We start from the raw sequence: 20,354 nt of genomic DNA on the forward strand, positions 1-20,354 counted from the left end.
TGCCAGGGGGTAACATCACTTTTGTTATACTAATCCTTAAAATATGTCATCAAAACTGAAGGCTCTTTATCCGACAGTAAAAGAGATAAGTAGTTTGGTACTTTGATGTACACCAAAATAATCGAATAACGGTACACTGTGGTTGGGTATGTAGGCCTGTAACTGGTATTTTTTTCTCTCCTGAAATGACTTCAGTTTCACTATGACAATTCAAAAGGTGGATTTAACAACAGTGATAGTAACCCCTGGAATATCCTGGATGATTCATGTACTGCTCCATGTTTTGGGGAAATATTCAACGCAGAAATGATGAAATAAAACGTGAAGATATTTTACTTCTGACATACATATTTATTTCATGAAATGAACATACTGATATACAATGTACATAACGTACCATATACTAAACTTGTAGTTATGTCTATGTAAAGATGAAAGTGTTCTGCTTGACAGTATAGGCTTGTTTCCATTAGAAACCACTCCGGTCTATCAGAGTTACTCCCCTTCGTTTTACTCTCTTGTCAGTGACGACATTTTTGTGGAACAAAGGGAAGTAACTCCGATTTATCAGAATGTTTAGAAACAAGAGGATTTCGTGGCTATGTAATGGAACTTTGTGTTATAGGGGAAATATTTATAATGTTGAACATAATCGATAATGAGGACTGTATTATCACATATATAATATTAGCAACAAAAGAGGTCTTTCAACATATCAAATATTCTGGAAATGTGGACAATTAGTGTAGATTAAATTAAACTGATTAATTATCTGCTAAAACAACCAATTAATTAGTATTAAAATTACATACTATCTTCTTTAACAAATAAGCCTCTGTATACATCAAAAAGATTAAGTGCAATAACATGTACATTTATACCTATTGACAATAATCAAGTTTAATGTTAGAAAGTTCAATGTGAACATTTAGTGAACAACTCTAGCTACTATTTGAAGTCTTCTGTGATGTTTAAAATCTAAGCTTTCTTGTATGGTTAATATTATTCAGTCTTTTATGCATGCAGACTTATTTTTTCTTAAAAGCTGGTATTGATTGCATGGAAAAAACAACATAAATTGATGACATCATCAATACCTGCTCTGACAGGGACAGACAACTCTAATTAAAAATCTAGTTTGGAATGATTGTGACAGGAATTAACCTTTAAGATTAAGAACTTATTTTATTTTAATTTTACTCCTTGCTTAATGTCTACATGTACGTATTAACTATTTAAATTAAGTTATTTTTCCCCATTGGCATTTCATTTTTTGTTTTTAAACAAAAACTGCATTTGTCATCATATTTTTACACAAAAAAAAAAAATCATTCATTCTAAAATTAGCCTCATGAACAGAAGAATAATTCATGTTGTCACGTCAAATGTGGAAATCTTTTGTGTCATGGAACAGTGACGTTTTACAGAAGGCTGAGAATATGAAGCTGAAGTGAGGTATTTTAACATGAACACTAAGATCTGCTGGTATTTCAAAGTTTCCTGCTTTCATAACAATTAGAATGAATCAAGTTAAGATATATTGTTGAATTTCAAAAATTGTTATTCATCACATGAAATAACATTTTTTTCAGTGGAAAAAAAGTTTCAATTTTTTTTCAATAACAAAATACAAGCTTGACTTTAAAACACTATATATAATTCTTTCCGATTATTTTTTTTTTATTTCTTGCTTTCTTCTTCATAAGTAGCATGGAATATACGTGTATATATGAGCTATGATCCTATATTTCATTAATAATTTTACTCGGAATATCACTTGGTTATTTTTGTTTCCTACTGTATGGATAATACTGTATTGAAATCTTGGTCATCTTTTTTATTTTTTCCCTCTTTATTACCTCATTCACCCCTCAAGTTACATTTAGACTCTTCCAAAATCATACATTAGACAAGTCCACTTTGAAATTTCAGGGGTAAATGAGTTAAAAATTTTCCCATTTTAATAAACTTTTCCATGCAAATATCCAAAATTATATAAAACTACAAGTTTCCAGCACTGACTAATTATGGTAAATAAAAAATGCACAGTTTTTACAGTGTACCACCAATCCATGTATAACAGAGAAATAAAAACCATTTGTGAATTATAAAATTGATTTAGAAATAAAACGGCCATATAAATTTACAAGAAACAGTGTTATACGTCCTTGATGTATTGTGACAAATATTAACTTAATCACCCCTGAAATTTCATAACGAACTAACCCAGCCTTTGTGGTGGATGAATCCAAATGTTTCCTCAGGGGTGAACAGGTTAAAATGTCATGGCAGTAAGTCCAGATTTGTATAGAGTAAAAAGCAGACTAAATATTAAAACGGGGAACGCACAGTGAATATTAAATATGATTAATTACTGATAGTATTAATCATTTACAATTAAATGGGAAAAACAAATTACAACAAATAAGTTTTTAATTTACAAAGAAATAATAAATAAAAGCCTGCTACCATTACAATTTGCGGCCCATAATGCTCAAGATTTTTATCATGTCCCATTTTCATTTCAGCAAATGAATATATATCTGAAACTAATGTACTTTGATGTTTATAATACTGTTTATTCCCAAGCCAATATACCCCTGATGACTTAAGTCAGGGGAAAAGCTCACTAACCTGCTGGGCAAAAATAAACCAATTAAAATTTGTCTTAGGAACTAAAATTTTCCACGAGATATAATGCCCATGCTGCCATATCATAGCGGGACAAGACGGGACAGGACATAACAAAAAGATAAGACGGAAAGGACGCGGGCAACATTATATACAACCTCTATTTGACGGCAGCGAAATAAAACAGGTTTTTTTTTGGTCAAATCAATATAGGTTCTTTGAGATGAAAATGTACAAAAATTGAAAATAAAATGTGATAAATATGATGAGCTTTATGGAGATAAATGGTGACAAGTGTTTGGACTTGTCCAGCAGCACAAAACTGTACAAAGCGTAACTAGACGTGTGTCCGGTGACGGGACATCGAACCTCTATGGACATGTCATGTTAACTCTACATACCTACAATTATATACACACACATCCCCCAATACATACTATTGCATTAATATAATGCTGATGGTATTTACAGATGATTTCTGATGAAATGACCAACAGCGGTGATTTGTATTTATGTACGAAATATGCCATCTCATTACTTTATCTGTAGGAAGATGCTCCCCTCTCACAACTTTTTACAACAGTTTACTGTAAATATTTTTTTTTCTGAATTAAATATAGTTTATCTCTGATGAACTGGCCAGCGACACAATGCACAACCTTACAAACTTAAGTGAGCTTAGTGAGCTTTGTAAAAGCTTACATCTGAAAGATAGCTTACATACTCTGTCAGTCTGAAAAGTTCACTACCTTAATGGACTTGAGAAGTGGTAAGCCTAAAATTCTAAGTGATGCTAGTTGATATAGTGAGCTTGACAAATCCACTAACATAGTAAACTTGATAAACTAACAAATTCATTGAGCTCCGTATTTCTCTCACTCTCATATCTCTCTCACCTAAAAGCTCACTCCATGCATCATCTCTCACAAACTTGACAATTACATTCTCACACTCAGTTGACAATGTCATACAAAATAAACACAACAGCTAAAAATTTCTCTCCTAACATTGATGTAAATTTCTAAACTTGTAAAATTTCACATAAAATGGATGCAGTTCATACATAGAAGTAAAAACACACACAACACAGACACAAGAGAGGGACCTGCTCTTGACACGATGTATAAACAAATTAAACACCAACTCATACAGTCAGTAAAATATGTGTGAAACCAGCACTGATGTATTACATAACCATTAATAAAATAAAACATATTTGGTCAATAATGAGAAAACATGAGAAAACTTCATCCAACAAATTGATACTGCACACCCTCTCAATGAAGATTCAGTGTAAGTGAGAACTCACAGATGTTTGATATGTGAGAACTCACAGATGCTTGATATGTGAGAACTCACAGATGCTTGATATGTGAGAACTCACAGATGTTAGGTATGTGAGAGCTCACAGATGTTTGATATGTGAGAACTTTAAGATGCTTGGTATGCGAGAACTCACATATTTTTGATATGTAAGAACTTACAGATGTTTGGTATGTGAGAACTTATTACAGATGTTTGGTATGTGAGAACTTACAGATGTTTGGTATGTGAGAACTTACAGATGTTTGGTATGTGAGAACTCATAGTTGCTTGACTTCTTAAATCACTGATATGAAAACACCTATCAAACTATCATTGACAAATATAAAAGTTACATAAACACTTTTTGTAAACAATACTGAATTATAAAAACAATTGTTTGTTAATTGTAAACAATACTGTAATACATTGTTTTCAAACACTTATGAATTTCCATTTCCCCTCTTTGTAAACCTAAACTTATAATTAGGTCATTTTTTACCCTTATACTTAAAATAAGGTATTGAATTACAATAAGGTCATTTGAAATCAAAATTACAGACTATCACTTATGGGAGAGTAGACAAATGCAAGATTCATGGAACATTGCATTCATTCCTAAATTTTCCAGATGGACTGTTCCTGTTTTGTCTGAGCACAGTTCAAATGTGGTTTCAGGGGTGTATGTTAGTTATGTTTTAGAATTATTTTTAGAAAATGAATGATCGTGGTACACTGTACCTTTTTTGTCAATGTTTCATTAATCAAATGCAGGTTAGAACAGATGAGGTGTCCCCCAAAAAAGTGTGACAATTTTCATAAAACAAACAATTTAGTAACTCATTCACCCATGAAGACCCATTTGAACTCTTCTACTTAAAGGACTGGAAGAGTCCATTATGAAACTTCAGGGAAGAATAGGCTAAAACAAAAGAACTTGCCTGAATGGCTGAACACAGTATTATTCTTTATACTTAAATTACTATCATTACATTTCGAAAATCCAAAACATGTTAGAAAATAAATTATCCCTTCAAACATCAATTGTTTGTCATTTATTATTTCTTTTTTTTCTTCTCTTGCTTTTTAGATCTTTCATAGTGAGATTGAAATAGCACCTTACCATATGTGAATGAGGACGTTTAACAGCTTTCAAAAATAATAAAAAAAATAGCTTCATTTTTGCCATACACCACATGAAAAACTTTACTTCACTCATACAACAATGGTGAGAACTTCTCTGCGAAATATGCTTTTTAAAGGAATTTTCTCCCAAAGATGAATTTCGTACGCATATATAGTGAACTTTTCTCAGAAAAGTCCTTTAAACTGAATTGACTTCCATAGATGAATATGCTTTCAAATCTTACATGGATGTGGATCAGACCATGATAGCGGTCTCAATAGTAATGTTACGATATCCTCCTTACGACGTTCATTCTTCCAAAAATACACAAAATAATTTTCCTCATACAAAACTTGCTTGGATGTCCTTTTTGTTCTTTTTAACATCTTCAGACTCCTCTCACACTTATGACGACCAAGGAAATCTCACAAGAATCGCCTATGGATTTTCTTCATCTCACATTCTCATTACTGTACAGTCACAACTTCTGTCACATAAACTCCGACGGAGTTTCACAATGCTGCTATTCCACAGCGAATCCACATGTCTCTTCAACAGCACAAGTCAATTTTGATAGTAATTTCTCATATGATTCATATGGAGGCAAGTCTATCCGATTGAAACTGAAACAAAAGTGGCGGAAAAAATAGTTATTACAACATCACAGAAACAAGAGGCCTAATGGGCCTGTATCTTGCAATGATTATACTACAACAGCACAAAAACAAGAGGCCTAATGGGCCTGTGTCTTGCAATGATTATACTACAACATCACAAAAACAAGAGGCCTAATGGGCCTGTATCTTGCAATGATTATACTACATCACAAAAACAAGAGGCCTAATGGGCCTGTATCTTGCAATGATTATACTACAACATCACAAAAACAAGAGGCCTAATGGGCCTGTGTCTTGCAATGATTATACTACAACATCACAAAAACAAGAGGCCTAATTGGCCTGTGTCTTGCAATGATTATACTACATCACAAAAACAAGAGGCCTAATGGGCCTGTATCTTGCAATGATTATACTACATCACAGAAACAAGAGGCCTAATGGGCCTGTATCTTGCAATGATTATACTACATCACAGAAACAAGAGGCCTAATGGGCCTGTATCTTGCAATGATTATACTACATCACAGAAACAAGAGGCCTAATGGGCCTGTATCTTGCAATGATTATACTACATCACAGAAACAAGAGGCCTAATGGGCCTGTATCTTGCAATGATTATACTACATCACAGAAACAAGAGGCCTAATGGGCCTGTATCTTGCAATGATTATACTACATCACAGAAACAAGAGGCCTAATGGGCCTGTATCTTGCAATGATTATACTACATCACAGAAACAAGAGGCCTAATGGGCCTGTATCTTGCAATGATTATACTACATCACAGAAACAAGAGGCCTAATGGGCCTGTATCTTGCAATGATTATACTACATCACAGAAACAAGAGGCCTAGTGGGCCTGTGTCTTGCAATGATTATACTACATCACAGAAACAAGAGGCCTAATGGGCCTGTGTCTTGCAATGATTATACTACAACATCACAAAAACAAGAGGCCTAATAGGCCTGTATCTTGCAATGATTATACTACATCACAGAAACAAGAGGCCTAATAGGCCTGTATCTTGCAATGATTATACTACATCACAGAAACAAGAGGCCTAATGGGCCTGTATCTTGCAATGATTATACTACAACATCACAAAAACAAGAGGCCTAATGGGCCTGTATCTTGCAATGATTATACTACATCACAGAAACAAGAGGCCTAATGGGCCTGTATCTTGCAATGATTATACTACATCACAGAAACAAGAGGCCTAATGGGCCTGTATCTTGCAATGATTATACTACAACATCACAAAAACAAGAGGCCTAATGGGCCTGTATCTTGCAATGATTATACTACAAAATGGTGTGTTTTTCTTTGAAATAAAATGTCTGTCTTGTATTGATTAATTATCTTCATGTTAAATACCTAAAATCACACTGCATTTCATCCAACTGTTTGAACAGAATATAGTAACTTGTATCAAAATTCTCATGGCTGAATCATTTAAAGCAGAACTCTATGGAAAGCTACAAGACCAATAAGCTTTTACATGAGATAGTGCCAGTTCATGTTATTTTACATGTAGACATATAGACTTACATGGGCCTGTCAGGTAGACAGATATCTCAACCTGAGTGAAGATTTTGACTGGTTAACCTGAGGCTTGCCGAGTGCTGACAGCCGAACATGTTTAAGAAAGTTTAAGATATCCTTGTTCACATCAAGGACCCATGATTGATTATTCCCTCCCCAACATTTTGTGACCCTAGGGTAGAATATACTTAACCTTCATTCTAGCAATTGCAGGACAATTCTATCAAGTTTGGGTGAATCCCAAGTGTATATGCACTTACCATGTGTGTGCCTTGGGTAAATTATCTGTGTTGGTTTCCACCAAGTGTATAGTAAAGAGTCGTGGACCTGCAGCACCTGTGGAGCCTGGAAAACACAGAATCAAAGTACTGAAAGTACAGCAAGCTTAAATTCAGTTACAAAATATTTAGAGTACAAAATATCAATTTACTTTATAAATCAACTGTGGTTCCTGGAAAAGATACCACAAAGCGGCCCAGATGGCCTGCATTGCTTGTTAAGCCCAGTAATGTTATGGATACATGTTATGTTTATTTCCTCTAGAATCTTGCATAAATTTATTACCCGTAATGGGCCCTACCCTTCCTACACAAAACGTAAATGGTTATTCATGTTGAGATAGTAACCCCATACCTTGTAATGCCTTGAAGCCTTGAAGCGGCACTCTTGAGCTGCCTGTTACAAACTGGAGAAGTCTTGCCCTCATTTCATCGTCAAAACTTTCGACAGCACGCCAAAACCATTTGGTAACGTTGGAATCCTGAGTACAGTGTTTGAGCCGTGTGTGGTTCTTCCAGTCTTGTAGGTCTATCTTTCCAAGACCCCCGATCATTAACTAAAACATAAAACATATTTTTTTTTTTAAAGTTAGCGGATTCCATAAGCAAGAATTTTAATCAAAGAAAATAATTAATAAATTATCTAGTGTTTTGGCACCTTCAATATTTCTCTCAGAAAAGAGAATTGTTTACATTTATTTGATTCTGTCTTTGCATATAACAGTTATCTCCCATGCAGGAAGGTATTGACTGTGATGTCATTAAAAAATATGACTTTGCGATCACAAAGACATGACATAACAATCAATACCTACATGCAGGGACAGACAACTCTGTAATATGCAAATGCAGAATACTGTCTCTTGTAATAGAATTTCAATTCTAGACTTGCAGAAAATTTGGCCTGTTCTGCAAAACTTGCAAAAAACCTTCCAAAAAGTTGACGAAGTAATGGGCATTGACAAACACAGAGGCAGGTCCTTTGTCCAAGACAATATAATAAACCACACTTTTGCCATGATAATTATTTTCTAATTCACTGATATTATCAAAGGAAACTAGATTCAATTGATATTTCAATTACTTCAAATACAAACTTTCCAGAAAAACCGAAAACTTTGATTACTATTAGCTGTCTACTTAATGAAATACCAACCTCTAGTTCACGCTCGTCAAAAGGTCGCAATAAATGTTGTGGAATTACTTCATTGAACCCTTTCTGTAAGGCAAGAAACTGGGCTTCTATCCCCCTCATAAAACGCCAGTGGACATATAATCTGAAACAAAGTCAAATTTATTTTATAGATATCCTACATGTACTTTCATTTATAATCTAGAGCTTCCAAGATATTTTGTGAGCTGAAATGACATTTTCCTATACAACATCATATTTGATAGTTATTGAAATAGGAACAATTGATGCTTAAAAACATTTCATGGAACAAGGTTCAGCAATATTGGAAAACTGGATAATAATTTTACAACATTCAAAAGTGTTATAAGAAATTTTGATAGAAAATGCATGAAATCGCATTGGAACCTTTAAATTTTGTTCCTTTAATGGTGATTTATTGATTAACTAATTCACCCCTGAAATTTCAGAATGGACTGGTCTGGTATTTGATTTAGAAGAGTCTAAATGCATTTTCAGGGGTGAATGAGTTGAATAAAAGATAACAAATATTTCAATATGTAAAAAGTTATGTAATCTTTTGAGCATAGGATGCCTACTCACTTTACATATTCCTTTTTGTTGTCCTCCGTGACAGGGATTTCATTACCCCCAGGCTTCAGTTCATACTCTGTGAACTGCCCAAATGAGTTATGTTCTACACAGAAGTTGTGGTCCAGCACTGATTCTATGTTGTTTTCTCTGTTTAAAATTGAAAATAAACAATAATATAATAATACAAGTCATATGGTTTACTTCAGTAATAACAGTTTGAAAAGATTTATAAAAGAGTTGTGTGCTTTTGCTCACTTATAATAATGAAACAAAATAGAAGTCATATGTTTTTCGTTCAATGATAGTTTGAAAAGGCAAGTGTCAAGATCGATTAAAGAGTTGTGTCCCTTTGCTTACTCATAATATGGTTTGTTTATTTTTACGTCCTCTTAACAGCTAGGGTCATGTGAGGACGTGCCAGGTTTGTTGGTGGAGGAAAGCCGGAGTACCCAGAGAAAAACCACCGGCCAGCGGTCAGTACCTGGCAACTGCCCCACATGGGATTCGAACCCGCATCATAAAGGTGGAGGGCTTGTGGTAATATGTCGGAACATCTTAACCACTCGGCCACTGCGGCCCCTCGTTACTCATAATAATGGAACACAGTAGAACACAGTAGTGGATAAGTATTTCAACAAATATTCAAATTTCATTTTTCTTAGATTTAGTGATATAACAGTGTCCATATCAGTTTAGCTTTCAAGCCCAAAACTCGAAAAATTCTTATGCAAACAGGTCATTTCTGATCCTACACTTCAGTGACCTAACAGGTTTATTAAAGTTCTTTCTAGTCTGACCAAGTTATCTCCCTTTACTTACAGCAGCCACACCAGACTTCGATGCAGCTCAGGGTCAACATTCTCAAGGTCGTCCAGAGTGACGGCCTTCTGAAGAAGTTGTTTATAAAAAGGCAGGGTGAAGCCTCCATCGAGGTAATGGCCATGGAATATGGCCATGCCTATAATTCGGCCCACAAAGTGAAAGTAGGACAAGTGCTCCTGGAAAGTAAAAGCACAATTTTAATTTCAAGATTTTTCTGTTTTAATAGTTTTTTTGACTTCCCTTCTCAAACTTATATACTAATCATCGCAGGACAGCAGACATTTGTCATTAATTTTACAAGAAAAATGAAGGCACACTTTTGATTTAAATATTTAAATTTGTTGGTTAAACAGTTGTTTTTATTTCACTTGAAACTTCTACACCAATTATTACAGGACAAAAAGAAAGCAACTGACATACTGTTATTTTGTTTATCAACTGAAATGTTGCAATCATGGCCACATAAAGATTTTTTCTAGATAATACACACATTTCTGATAAGTTTTCCTTACATACTTCCACCTATTCTATATGTAAAAAACAATTCATGAGAACATATTAACCCATCCACCCCTGCAAATTCATGATGAACTTTTCCAGCCTTCAAATTAGAAGAGTTCCAATGTGTCTCCAGGGGTGAATGAGTTAATTATATCAGCAGGGATTGAAAACTTACAGGATTAACGCCAGAGTCTGCATTAATTTGTAGTGTATAAACGTCGTCCCGAGCGTACTGGAACAGGCCATAATATGGATTCAGCATCTCGTGGGATAGCAGGTACAACCATTCCCTGTAAACAAATAAACATAAAGACTTGCTATTTCATGATATACTTGTGTGGGATTCTTATCCAACATTATGCAAAGGACATCCAAATGTTCAAAGTGAGGACCTAAACTTCACATGCATTGATGATGTATAGCTGTTGCACATGATCCCCAAGGAACTGAATGTCCATAAGCAGGGCACGAAAGAAAACGAATCTATAAACAGGGCCATAAAGGAGTATCAAAATGACTGTCTATCGGGGGTCTTAAGAAATATTTATATCTCACACAGTGTTTTTGTTTATGACCACCAACTCTAGGCCATATAAATTCACGACATTGAGCTTGAGATACATCTGAAAATAAATTTTAGTGTGTTTATTGGAAGAAAACGGAAAAAAAGAAAGGAGAAAAAATAACGAAGGAAAAGAATCATACCTTGCTACACCGCCATAGTCCAGACCCTCTTCCCCTCGGAACTTCACCATTAACCTCTTTCTCAGATCTTTGGCTCGGAGCTTCATCACTTGTCGATAGGAGTCCTGTAATCAAACACATCTCTATTAAAACAAGCATTCTGAAGCAATAGATGACCCCTGCCAATCCCTAAAAGCTTTCACAGTAACCTTAGTCTATTTTTAGTAACAGTGACCTTTGTAGTTGACCTTTTGACCCCAAAATCAATCCAAAGCTGTTACCTCCTGTATGCAATTTTCAGTGAAACTTCTACTATGTTTTCTGCAAAGCAATGTTTTTACAATCATTTAAATAGTAAATCAAAATATGTATGAATTGTTATCAGGAATTATATTTTATATTATAACCTACTATCAAAATCTAAATATCATCTGTGGTGAAAAGATATATTTATTACCTCAAATATTTCTTCTCTGGACACCTCCATTCGACAGTGGCCCCCTTGAGGTTGTAATGCAGAGAATTCTTGTCGTAAAATCTTCATTTTTTGGACAAGATCTCGTTTGTATTTAGGCACGGGTGACTCATTCTCTTTGTCATTGCATCGATGGTTGTGACTGCTCCTGTCAATAGTCAACAAACAGATACAGTTACATACTATATGAAACTATATTTTTCGTATTTATACAATATTTTGCATTGTCATCATTTTCAAATTAATTGTTGACGACAATTAATGGAGCATTCATTTTATCTTTTGTACAAATATTAGTGTTCAAGCTCTAATGAAATTACGCATTTTTTTAAATCTATTTTCGTACTAAAGTACTAAACAAGTGGTTAAAACTGGGCCAAGTTTCTCCTTATGTAACTTATGTGAACATTTTTTGACATATGTCAGTTTTACCCTTATGTGAATTTTTTTTTTTACTTAAAGTCATCGGTTTTCAATTCTAGATTGTTTTGAGAAATCGGGACAAGGATGCACGAAAGTGAAGATGCAGCAATGAGATAAGATACGTACGTGGACCGCGCAGTCGTCTGCAGCAGATGTATATTAGCAGAAAGCCGAGGATCTGTGAACTGTGTCGTTCTGTTATTATGGTCTACAAAATACACGCGGCCGTTCCCTGTATGTCGGGTCTCCCATCCAGCGGGCAACTGACCCAGGTCTTCCTCTCGGATCTCCGAACTTGACAGGTCCCTGTGGACAAAAACACACTAGATACATTCTAAGACACAACATTAGCTTTCGTACACAGGGTTCTGGTTATGTACTGCACAATATGAATTGTTCATTGTATAGAAATTGTTTTCGTGGCAGGTTGTAATGCAGCAATATCAGAAATTAGAGGTTTTGATATTCTTGGAAGTATTTTGCCATAAGGTAATTATATGAATATTTCATATTATACTGTATTCCTTTAACAAATTATCAAGGGAGGAATATAATACAAGCTTTAATAGAAAGTTGCGATTTACAATGTTTAATTTGCAGGTTTCAAGATCAAAAAAGGTTAGGGTAAACTACGATTTACCATCGATTAGTCCCTCCTTACGGTGAGTATGACTTTACAAAAATCAAGTCAAAAGATGATGTCATAATTACAGGATGTTGGACTGATCGACCATTAATTGTACTTTAGCCACCTCATTTTAGGATCTCGAAACCGACATTTTACACAGCAATATAGACCTGGTCATGAAGACCATGCTTTCCTTTGTCCCTTGGGTGATCTTATTAGACAGGTTTGCAGCTAGAATTCACTACTAGAATGTTGACGGCTAAAATTTACCTCTAGAATGTTTCTTTGTGTTAATTAATGAGCCCAGAATCCACTCCCTGAGTGTTTCTCAGTGCTAATGAGTCCAAAACTCACTCCTTAAATGTTTCTTAGTGCTGATGTGCCCAGAATTCACTCCCTGAATCTTTCTTAGTGTTAATGAACCCAGAATTCACTCCCTGAATGTTTCTTAGGGCCAATGAACCCAGAATTCACTCCCTGAATGTTTCTTAGTGTTAATGAACCCAGAATTCACTCCCTGAATGTTTCTTAGGGCCAATGAACCCAGAATTCACTCCCTGAATGTTTCTTAGTGTTAATGAACCCAGAATTCACTCCCTGAATGTTTCTTAGTGTCAATGAACCGAGAATTCACTCTCTGAATGTTTCTTAGGGCCAATGAACCGAGAATTCACTCCCTAAATGTTTCTTAGGGCTAATGAACCCAGAATTCACTCCCTGAATGTTTCTTAGTGTTAATGAAACCAGAATTCACTAGGGCTAATGAGCATAGAATTCACTCCCTGAATGTTTCTCAGGGCTAATGAACCGAGAATTCACTCCCTAAATGTTTCTTAAAGCTAATGAGCCCAGAATTCACTTTCTGAATGTTTGTTAGTGCTAATGTGTTTTAATGTTATCAAATAACTTCAAAGAATTTTAATTATCAAAGAAATAATATTCATACAAAAATTATATATTGTGGTTATATTGTGATCACCTACCGAGGAACTCGTGGATCATGCCACGTACTGACTCCGGTCCTTGTGTGTAGAAAGTACACCTGACCTTGCTGTGTCGTTCGTTGTTCTGCAAATAAAAAAAGTTTTTCATTCTTTCATAAACTAATTTCCTCAATCTAGCGGTGTTGTCTTATTGCATTGTACTTTTTAATAACTTTGTATCCAAAATGAATACCATATAGTAGGTTATTTTTGCTGGGGCGATATTTTCGCAGGATAATGCTATGGTTGTGAAAATTTGATCAGTGAAAAATTGAGAAATGGATGAATTATAGATACCCCTATAGCCAAATTGCCAAATTTTAAAATTGATAAAACATAATTTTCTCATTTTCAGTTCAAATCTTGATAATTTTTACCCATGAAAATTGCCATATCCAGCTATACCCTACTCTTTAATGAATATACATACAATTCATTTGTAAATGAGATACAGCATCAACGCCAACGATTCTATACAAGAAATGATTAATGAGTTGACATGTTTCCAACGGCTAGGCCATTTGTAGCTAATCATTCATATTTTGAGTCTGAATACATCTTTCAGAATTAAAGATAAGAATAATATTTCTTACACAATAATTAAGATTATTTCCCCAATATTGATAACCTTACCATAGCCACTTGGCAGATCCACTGCATTGTGTAAGTGAGAACGATTGAGGTAATTGCGATGGCGTGTAGAACGACGTCGCGGTAGAGGCGGGTTCGACGTCTCACTATCCTCGTTATTGTTGTTTGTAGTACTACTTGTGTTATTATCCGCGGTACCACTGTTTGACGACGTTTGTCGACTGTGAGCACTGGACACGGCATTATTCCGCACAAACTCTGACGCAGGCCTGAAACAAACAACAGAGGATTTTAAAATGAGAAATTTTCAATGTAAAGAATGAATTAAAAGAAAATTTGAGCCTTTTTACTTAGCAGACAGGGGTTTGATCCCCAGCACAAACATGAAAAGCAACCACCTGTCCAATCATGTGGTCTTTCTCTGGGCACTCTGGTTTTCCCTAACTCTATGACCCCCTTGCACTCATTCATCCAGGCCATCGGAAGTGATTTGTATAAGTTATATTATTTGTTTCGCAATCGATGTTAAATAAATAAAGTTTATATCTATATATCAAACCTACCTTGTTGGACGCTGCCACTGAGTGCTACGCGTCAGGTGATTGACATAATGTACACGCCCACTTGCCGTGCGTCTCTCTTCCCATCTGCAAAATACAAAATTACAAAAATAATAAGAATTAACAAAAATAATCAAAAGTTTCTACACAAACAGTTAAGATTTTATATTAAATTTTAAAGACTTTACTGGTAAGATGACTATGTTTGTAGATATACTGAGGATTCTCACAGAAAACTCCATCTTTGCATATTTATTATAATGGATACAAATCATAATTCAGGTACAGACAGAATGATAGCTACCAACCCAATATAACTTGTATACAGGTAGAATGGAATGATAGCCAGTTAGCCACTGACCTGATATGTTTTGTATACAGATACAGACAGAATGATAGCTACCAACCTGATATGATTTGTATATAGGTACAGACAGAATGATAGCTACCAATCCAATATGATTTGTATACAGATACAGACAGAATGATAGCTACCAACCCAATATGATTTGTATACAGATACAGACAGAATGATAGCTACCAACCTGATATGATTTGTATACAGATACAGACAGAATGATAGCTACCAACCCAATATGATTTGTATACAGATACAGACAGAATAATAGCAACCAACCTGATATGATTTGTATAAAGGTACAGACAGAATGATAGCTACCAACCTGATATGATTTGTATACACATACAGACAGAATGATAGCTACCAACCTGATATGATTTGTATACAGGTACAGACAGAATTATAGCTACCAACCTGATATGAATTGTATACAGATACAGACAGAATGATAGCTACCAACCCAATATGATTTGTATACAGATACAGACAGAATGATAGCTACCAACCTGATATGATTTGTATACAGGTACAGACAGAATGATAGCTACCAACCTGATATGATTTGTATACAGGTACAGACAGAATGATAGCTACCAACCTGATATGATTTGTATACAGGTACAGACAGAATGATAGCTACCAATCCAACATGATTTGTATACAAACGATACAGACAAAATGATAGCTACCAACCTGATATGATTTGTATACAGGTACAGACAGAAGTACACCAATGAATGATAGCTACCAACAGATACACCTAGATATGATTTGTATACCAAACAGATACAGACAAAATGATACTACCAACCAATATGATTTGTATACAGGTACAGACAGAATGATAGCTACTACCAATCCAATATGATTTGTATACAAACAGATCGGTGTGTATAATATGTAACAGAGGCAGGTCCTAAAGAATACAGTTATATCTAGGTCAAACACGTTTTCCATTGACCTGGAAGACATCCATTACATATATATACCACTAGAACAGATATTGTAGTACCTATAGATATATATATATATATATATGTGTACCTACTCAGGTTTCATAACGCAATATTCTGAATGTACTTTCATTTCTCTCTTCATGTCTTTTGTGTATTTGTCCTGAACAACATGATAAATGAAATATCTATAAATCCTGAGTGTCCTAAATGTTTCTTATTTCTTGCTCAATTAAGCTGACTATTCCTTGCCTGCAAAACTCTTGAGAACGAAATTCCTAATTACTCAAGCACTGTTAGCTTAAGCAGTCATAAACCAAAAATGCATCTAGATTTTTTGTTATTATCTGGACAGTTGTGATTTTACCCCCAACTTATTCTTATTATAAAGAAACCAACTTGCAATTAATTCATAAATCATTAAGCCTTTTCTAAATACCAATTGTTCGATATTTTTTTCCAAACAATGGTTTTCTGTTGTGATAATCGAAGCTGACAATGCTTAATTTGTACACACAACTGTAAACAATTTTACAGTAATTACTGATATAGTTGTCCTCCTCAGCTTCAGCAGCTGTCACACAAAGCAGCAGGTCAAAGTTTAGTATACATCAAGAGGATACCCAGACATTTTCACTCAGTAATGAATTACCTGCTATTTGCTAACCACAATTAGGCACCCCCTATCACCCAAACACTAGTCTGAAAGAACTGAGGACATAATACAGTTAGAAACCACAAGACAATCCAATTTAACAGTTTACATGGATTTTATTATACGAAATATTGAAAAAATATCAAAACTGAGAGAGACAGGATTTTATAAGTTGTAATATCTTCCCCCTCCCACCACTTCTTCATTGTCTTCTTCAATTTTGAGAATAAAATATGTTTAAATTAAATAGTTTAAATGAACTCTAAATCACTTCTAAAAGTTGAAGCAAATTTTCACTGTTGAAGTGATCATAGCTGCTTCTTTGTTTATTTGTGTGATAGTTTACTTATTAGCATATGCCATGTGTTATGGTGTCAGTTGTCACTGTAGTTGTGGAAGAAAATTTGAATTTTACGCCCAGTCGATAGAAACAGACACCTTAACCACTACACCACAGTGGTTAAATTGTGGTTCAAATGTGGATAATGGTTTTAAGTAGAAAATTCTATCCTGCCTTCCAAGAATTATGAAATGGAATTTCCATACCAATTTCTCTGAAATCAAATTTATGTAAATACGTATGACATACTGAAGATACAAAAATCATTTGTGTACTTTATATATTATGTCGCAAGCCAATGCTGTGTTGTATACAGTTAAGAACATAACCCATTTAAATCAAATAGTGTACAATTATGTTCAGTACAAAGCTTAAACCACAGGCTATTGACTATATTTTCTATATACATGTGTGTGTCATACTGTTACATGTATATAGAAAATATTTATAGAGTCAAAAGCCTGTGATTTAACCAATAAGTATGTTTTTTTACCTACACATGTAGATAACATAATGGCAGTGTTCAACATTTAAATCAAAATAAATAATACCAGCCCGTTAAATGTAACTGAGATGGGTTGTTGTCTCCCCTAATCAATAACGGCCTTTTGTACTGGTGTATCATATTCACCATCTAATCTTATCGATTTCATCGACATCACTCCGTGTTTCAGAAAACAAAAGTCTAATTCATACTGAATTGCCTCTAATGTTGTTTTGACATGCACATAAGGTAGCAACAGAAGTGTTTTTTTACCTCGCTGGCATGGAGAGCTCCACTACGAGGAATAATAGAGGCTATATAAGGGTCATGTTAAATCAGCCACAGAAAGTGGGCCTGAATTCAGCTGGAGTGTACACTTAGGTACTGTTCCTACCAATGTGGTCCTCATATCAAAACAATACAATGGTGACACAGCAATTTGTTATTTGTGGTAAACACAAGTAAACACAAGTTTTACCAGTGAATACTGGTACAATGGAAGAAACCAATAGTTAGTTTTTACTAAGAGCATTTTCAGCTTTCAAATAACCAAACGACCATTATTGTATGTAGACCTCAGACAACAACTTATCCAAGAAGTCATTTGGAAGGGGGGTTGGGGGGAGGGTGGGGGAGGGGGGTTGGTGGGGGGCTAGGAGAGGAGAGAGGGGCTAGGAGAGGGAAGAGGGGTGGGGAGGTGCGGCAGCTACCATGGTAAGGTAACACGGTGGTTAAGGCTTTCAAGATCATAAGGTACTGATTATAAGTTTCATGTTTTTTTTTCTGGAACTCAGACTTTCATCCATCATATAAAGACATGGGGATGTAAAACACGCAACTCAACTGCTGTTTGATGACTTCCAAATTACAGAAATTTCAATCTGAATACATCGTAGTGAACAGGTTATCGATGTGATAATCTACAAATCAAAATTAATTCTTTCCTTATCAGAATAGTTCAAGGAGCTTTTGTTGAGTAAAACACCTTTGTTTGAGAAGTATCTCTAATGTGGAGCTCTCGCCTTTGAAGGTAGGTAATTCACTGAAGTTGACACCGCACGGTGCCGTACAGCTTAGCTTGTAGGCCTCCATGTTGGAATGTGGCCGATAATTCTAAATCACAAGATTTACCAACAGTATCAGAGGAGTAAGAATTTTTGTAACTCAATAATGGTTTTAGGTCAATCTATCTCAAAATCCAAAGGTGCTATTATGCCTAAATTACACAGCATTTGAATCTTATAATCAAAACTATACTCTCTAAATTGCAAAAAGAAGGAAAGTTGATTTTCTTTTCAATGTCAAGTTCATGTTTTATTCTTTTATTTATAGATATAATTTTACTATAGACAATTCTAAGTTTAATTTGAATGAAAAATATCTTATTGGGTCAAAATTACATTTTCAATGGGTTAAAATTAGAGTTAATAGGAAAATGCAAAAATAATTCATTGTTTCAGAATCAATCCATTTAGAAAATAAACAATAAACTGTATCTATAGAACAAGGCATTAATGATTTTATACAAAATCCTTACAATTTCTTATTTTAACTTAAGTATACAAAATCTTTAAATTTCTTATTTTAACTTAAGTATACAAAATCTTTAAATTTCTTATTTTAACTTAAGTATACAAAATCTTTAAATTTCTTATTCTAACTCAAGAATTTGAAGATGATCATGAATAAAACAAGTAGAGGTTTTTTACAGCGGACAAATGAGAATCTCTGATAATAACAGTCAAACTTGATGTTTTGATTCAACATGTATGGTGATCGCTCACTTAAAGGTCATATATATTCTATAAATCACATCAGTATCAAGCTTTGAAGTCCTCGTAATACATTAACCAACGTTGAGAACAACCTCCAGTTTCCTGATTGAGAACATGTTTCTAATCGTAACATAACACACGCAGGTGAACAACATGTCTATAGCCCCTCGACACAAGATGTTTATTTTTTTTATCACATCTGCCTGAAATAATGGTATTCACCTATGGTAAGACAATAATTTGCCTGCCTCTTTTACGCAATCCTGGCGCGAAAGTCTGTAGTAAGAATTGAGTAAGTACAAGCGGGGAATTAACGAGAAAGCGTCAGTGTTTGGTGGCCATAGAGTGAGCCAGAGATGAAGACGTTCCTCTGGCGTACGGTTTGCAAACGTAGTAGATATGTGTATTAGCTTTTATTGGGAGTGGAAGGACTTGGCAAGCGCCGGCTATTACACCTCCCGTAACTTACTACAGTAAATAACTTACTACATAACCAAAACATATCCTCCGGTCTCATCTGCCAAAAAATGCCTAACACCAGTCGTCTGAATGGAGACTTCACTTACAAAGTCACAGTAGCACAGATGGATTGCACGGCCGTCTGCTCTGCCGGTGTATACTGACATACCAAGCCGGGTTGTTTCTGTCGTTTAGGTACTCGTAAAATCAAACAATATTCATTATCATGGATTCACAGTTGCTTGCTATGCTCTATAACATAGAGTGATTTTTTAATAAAGAACCTTTATTCATGCATTACATTGACAAGTGTCCTTAAATAGAAAGATACGAGTCAATATATAACCTTCCCTGGTATGCTTTTTTTTGTTTCAACGTCCCATTAACGGTCTGGGCCATTTATGAACAGGCTCCGATTTCTCGAAACAAAA

The 20,354-nt window shown here is 34.8% G+C and overlaps 1 protein-coding gene across 1 annotated transcript in view; it reads right to left on the reverse strand.

The window, feature by feature from the left end:
- Positions 1-330: 330 nt before the first annotated feature.
- The window catches only part of LOC138323921 (E3 ubiquitin-protein ligase SMURF2-like), a 59,440-nt gene continuing 39,416 nt past the window's right edge, over positions 331-20,354 (reverse strand). Inside the window, exons 6-18 of the mRNA XM_069268861.1 lie at positions 14,900-14,983; positions 14,379-14,605; positions 13,746-13,830; positions 12,261-12,440; positions 11,694-11,859; positions 11,258-11,361; positions 10,728-10,842; positions 10,049-10,227; positions 9,239-9,376; positions 8,660-8,780; positions 7,859-8,060; positions 7,486-7,570; positions 331-5,682 (exon numbers count right to left, since the gene is read on the reverse strand). Of these exons, the coding sequence (XP_069124962.1) occupies positions 5,583-5,682; positions 7,486-7,570; positions 7,859-8,060; positions 8,660-8,780; positions 9,239-9,376; positions 10,049-10,227; positions 10,728-10,842; positions 11,258-11,361; positions 11,694-11,859; positions 12,261-12,440; positions 13,746-13,830; positions 14,379-14,605; positions 14,900-14,983 (1,786 nt within the window). The 3' untranslated portion in view covers positions 331-5,582. The remainder of the gene's footprint in view (positions 5,683-7,485; positions 7,571-7,858; positions 8,061-8,659; positions 8,781-9,238; positions 9,377-10,048; positions 10,228-10,727; positions 10,843-11,257; positions 11,362-11,693; positions 11,860-12,260; positions 12,441-13,745; positions 13,831-14,378; positions 14,606-14,899; positions 14,984-20,354) is intronic.

The sequence above is a fragment of the Argopecten irradians genome, chromosome 5 (genome assembly GCF_041381155.1).
Source record: "Argopecten irradians isolate NY chromosome 5, Ai_NY, whole genome shotgun sequence".
Taxonomy (NCBI): Eukaryota; Metazoa; Mollusca; class Bivalvia; order Pectinida; family Pectinidae; genus Argopecten; species Argopecten irradians.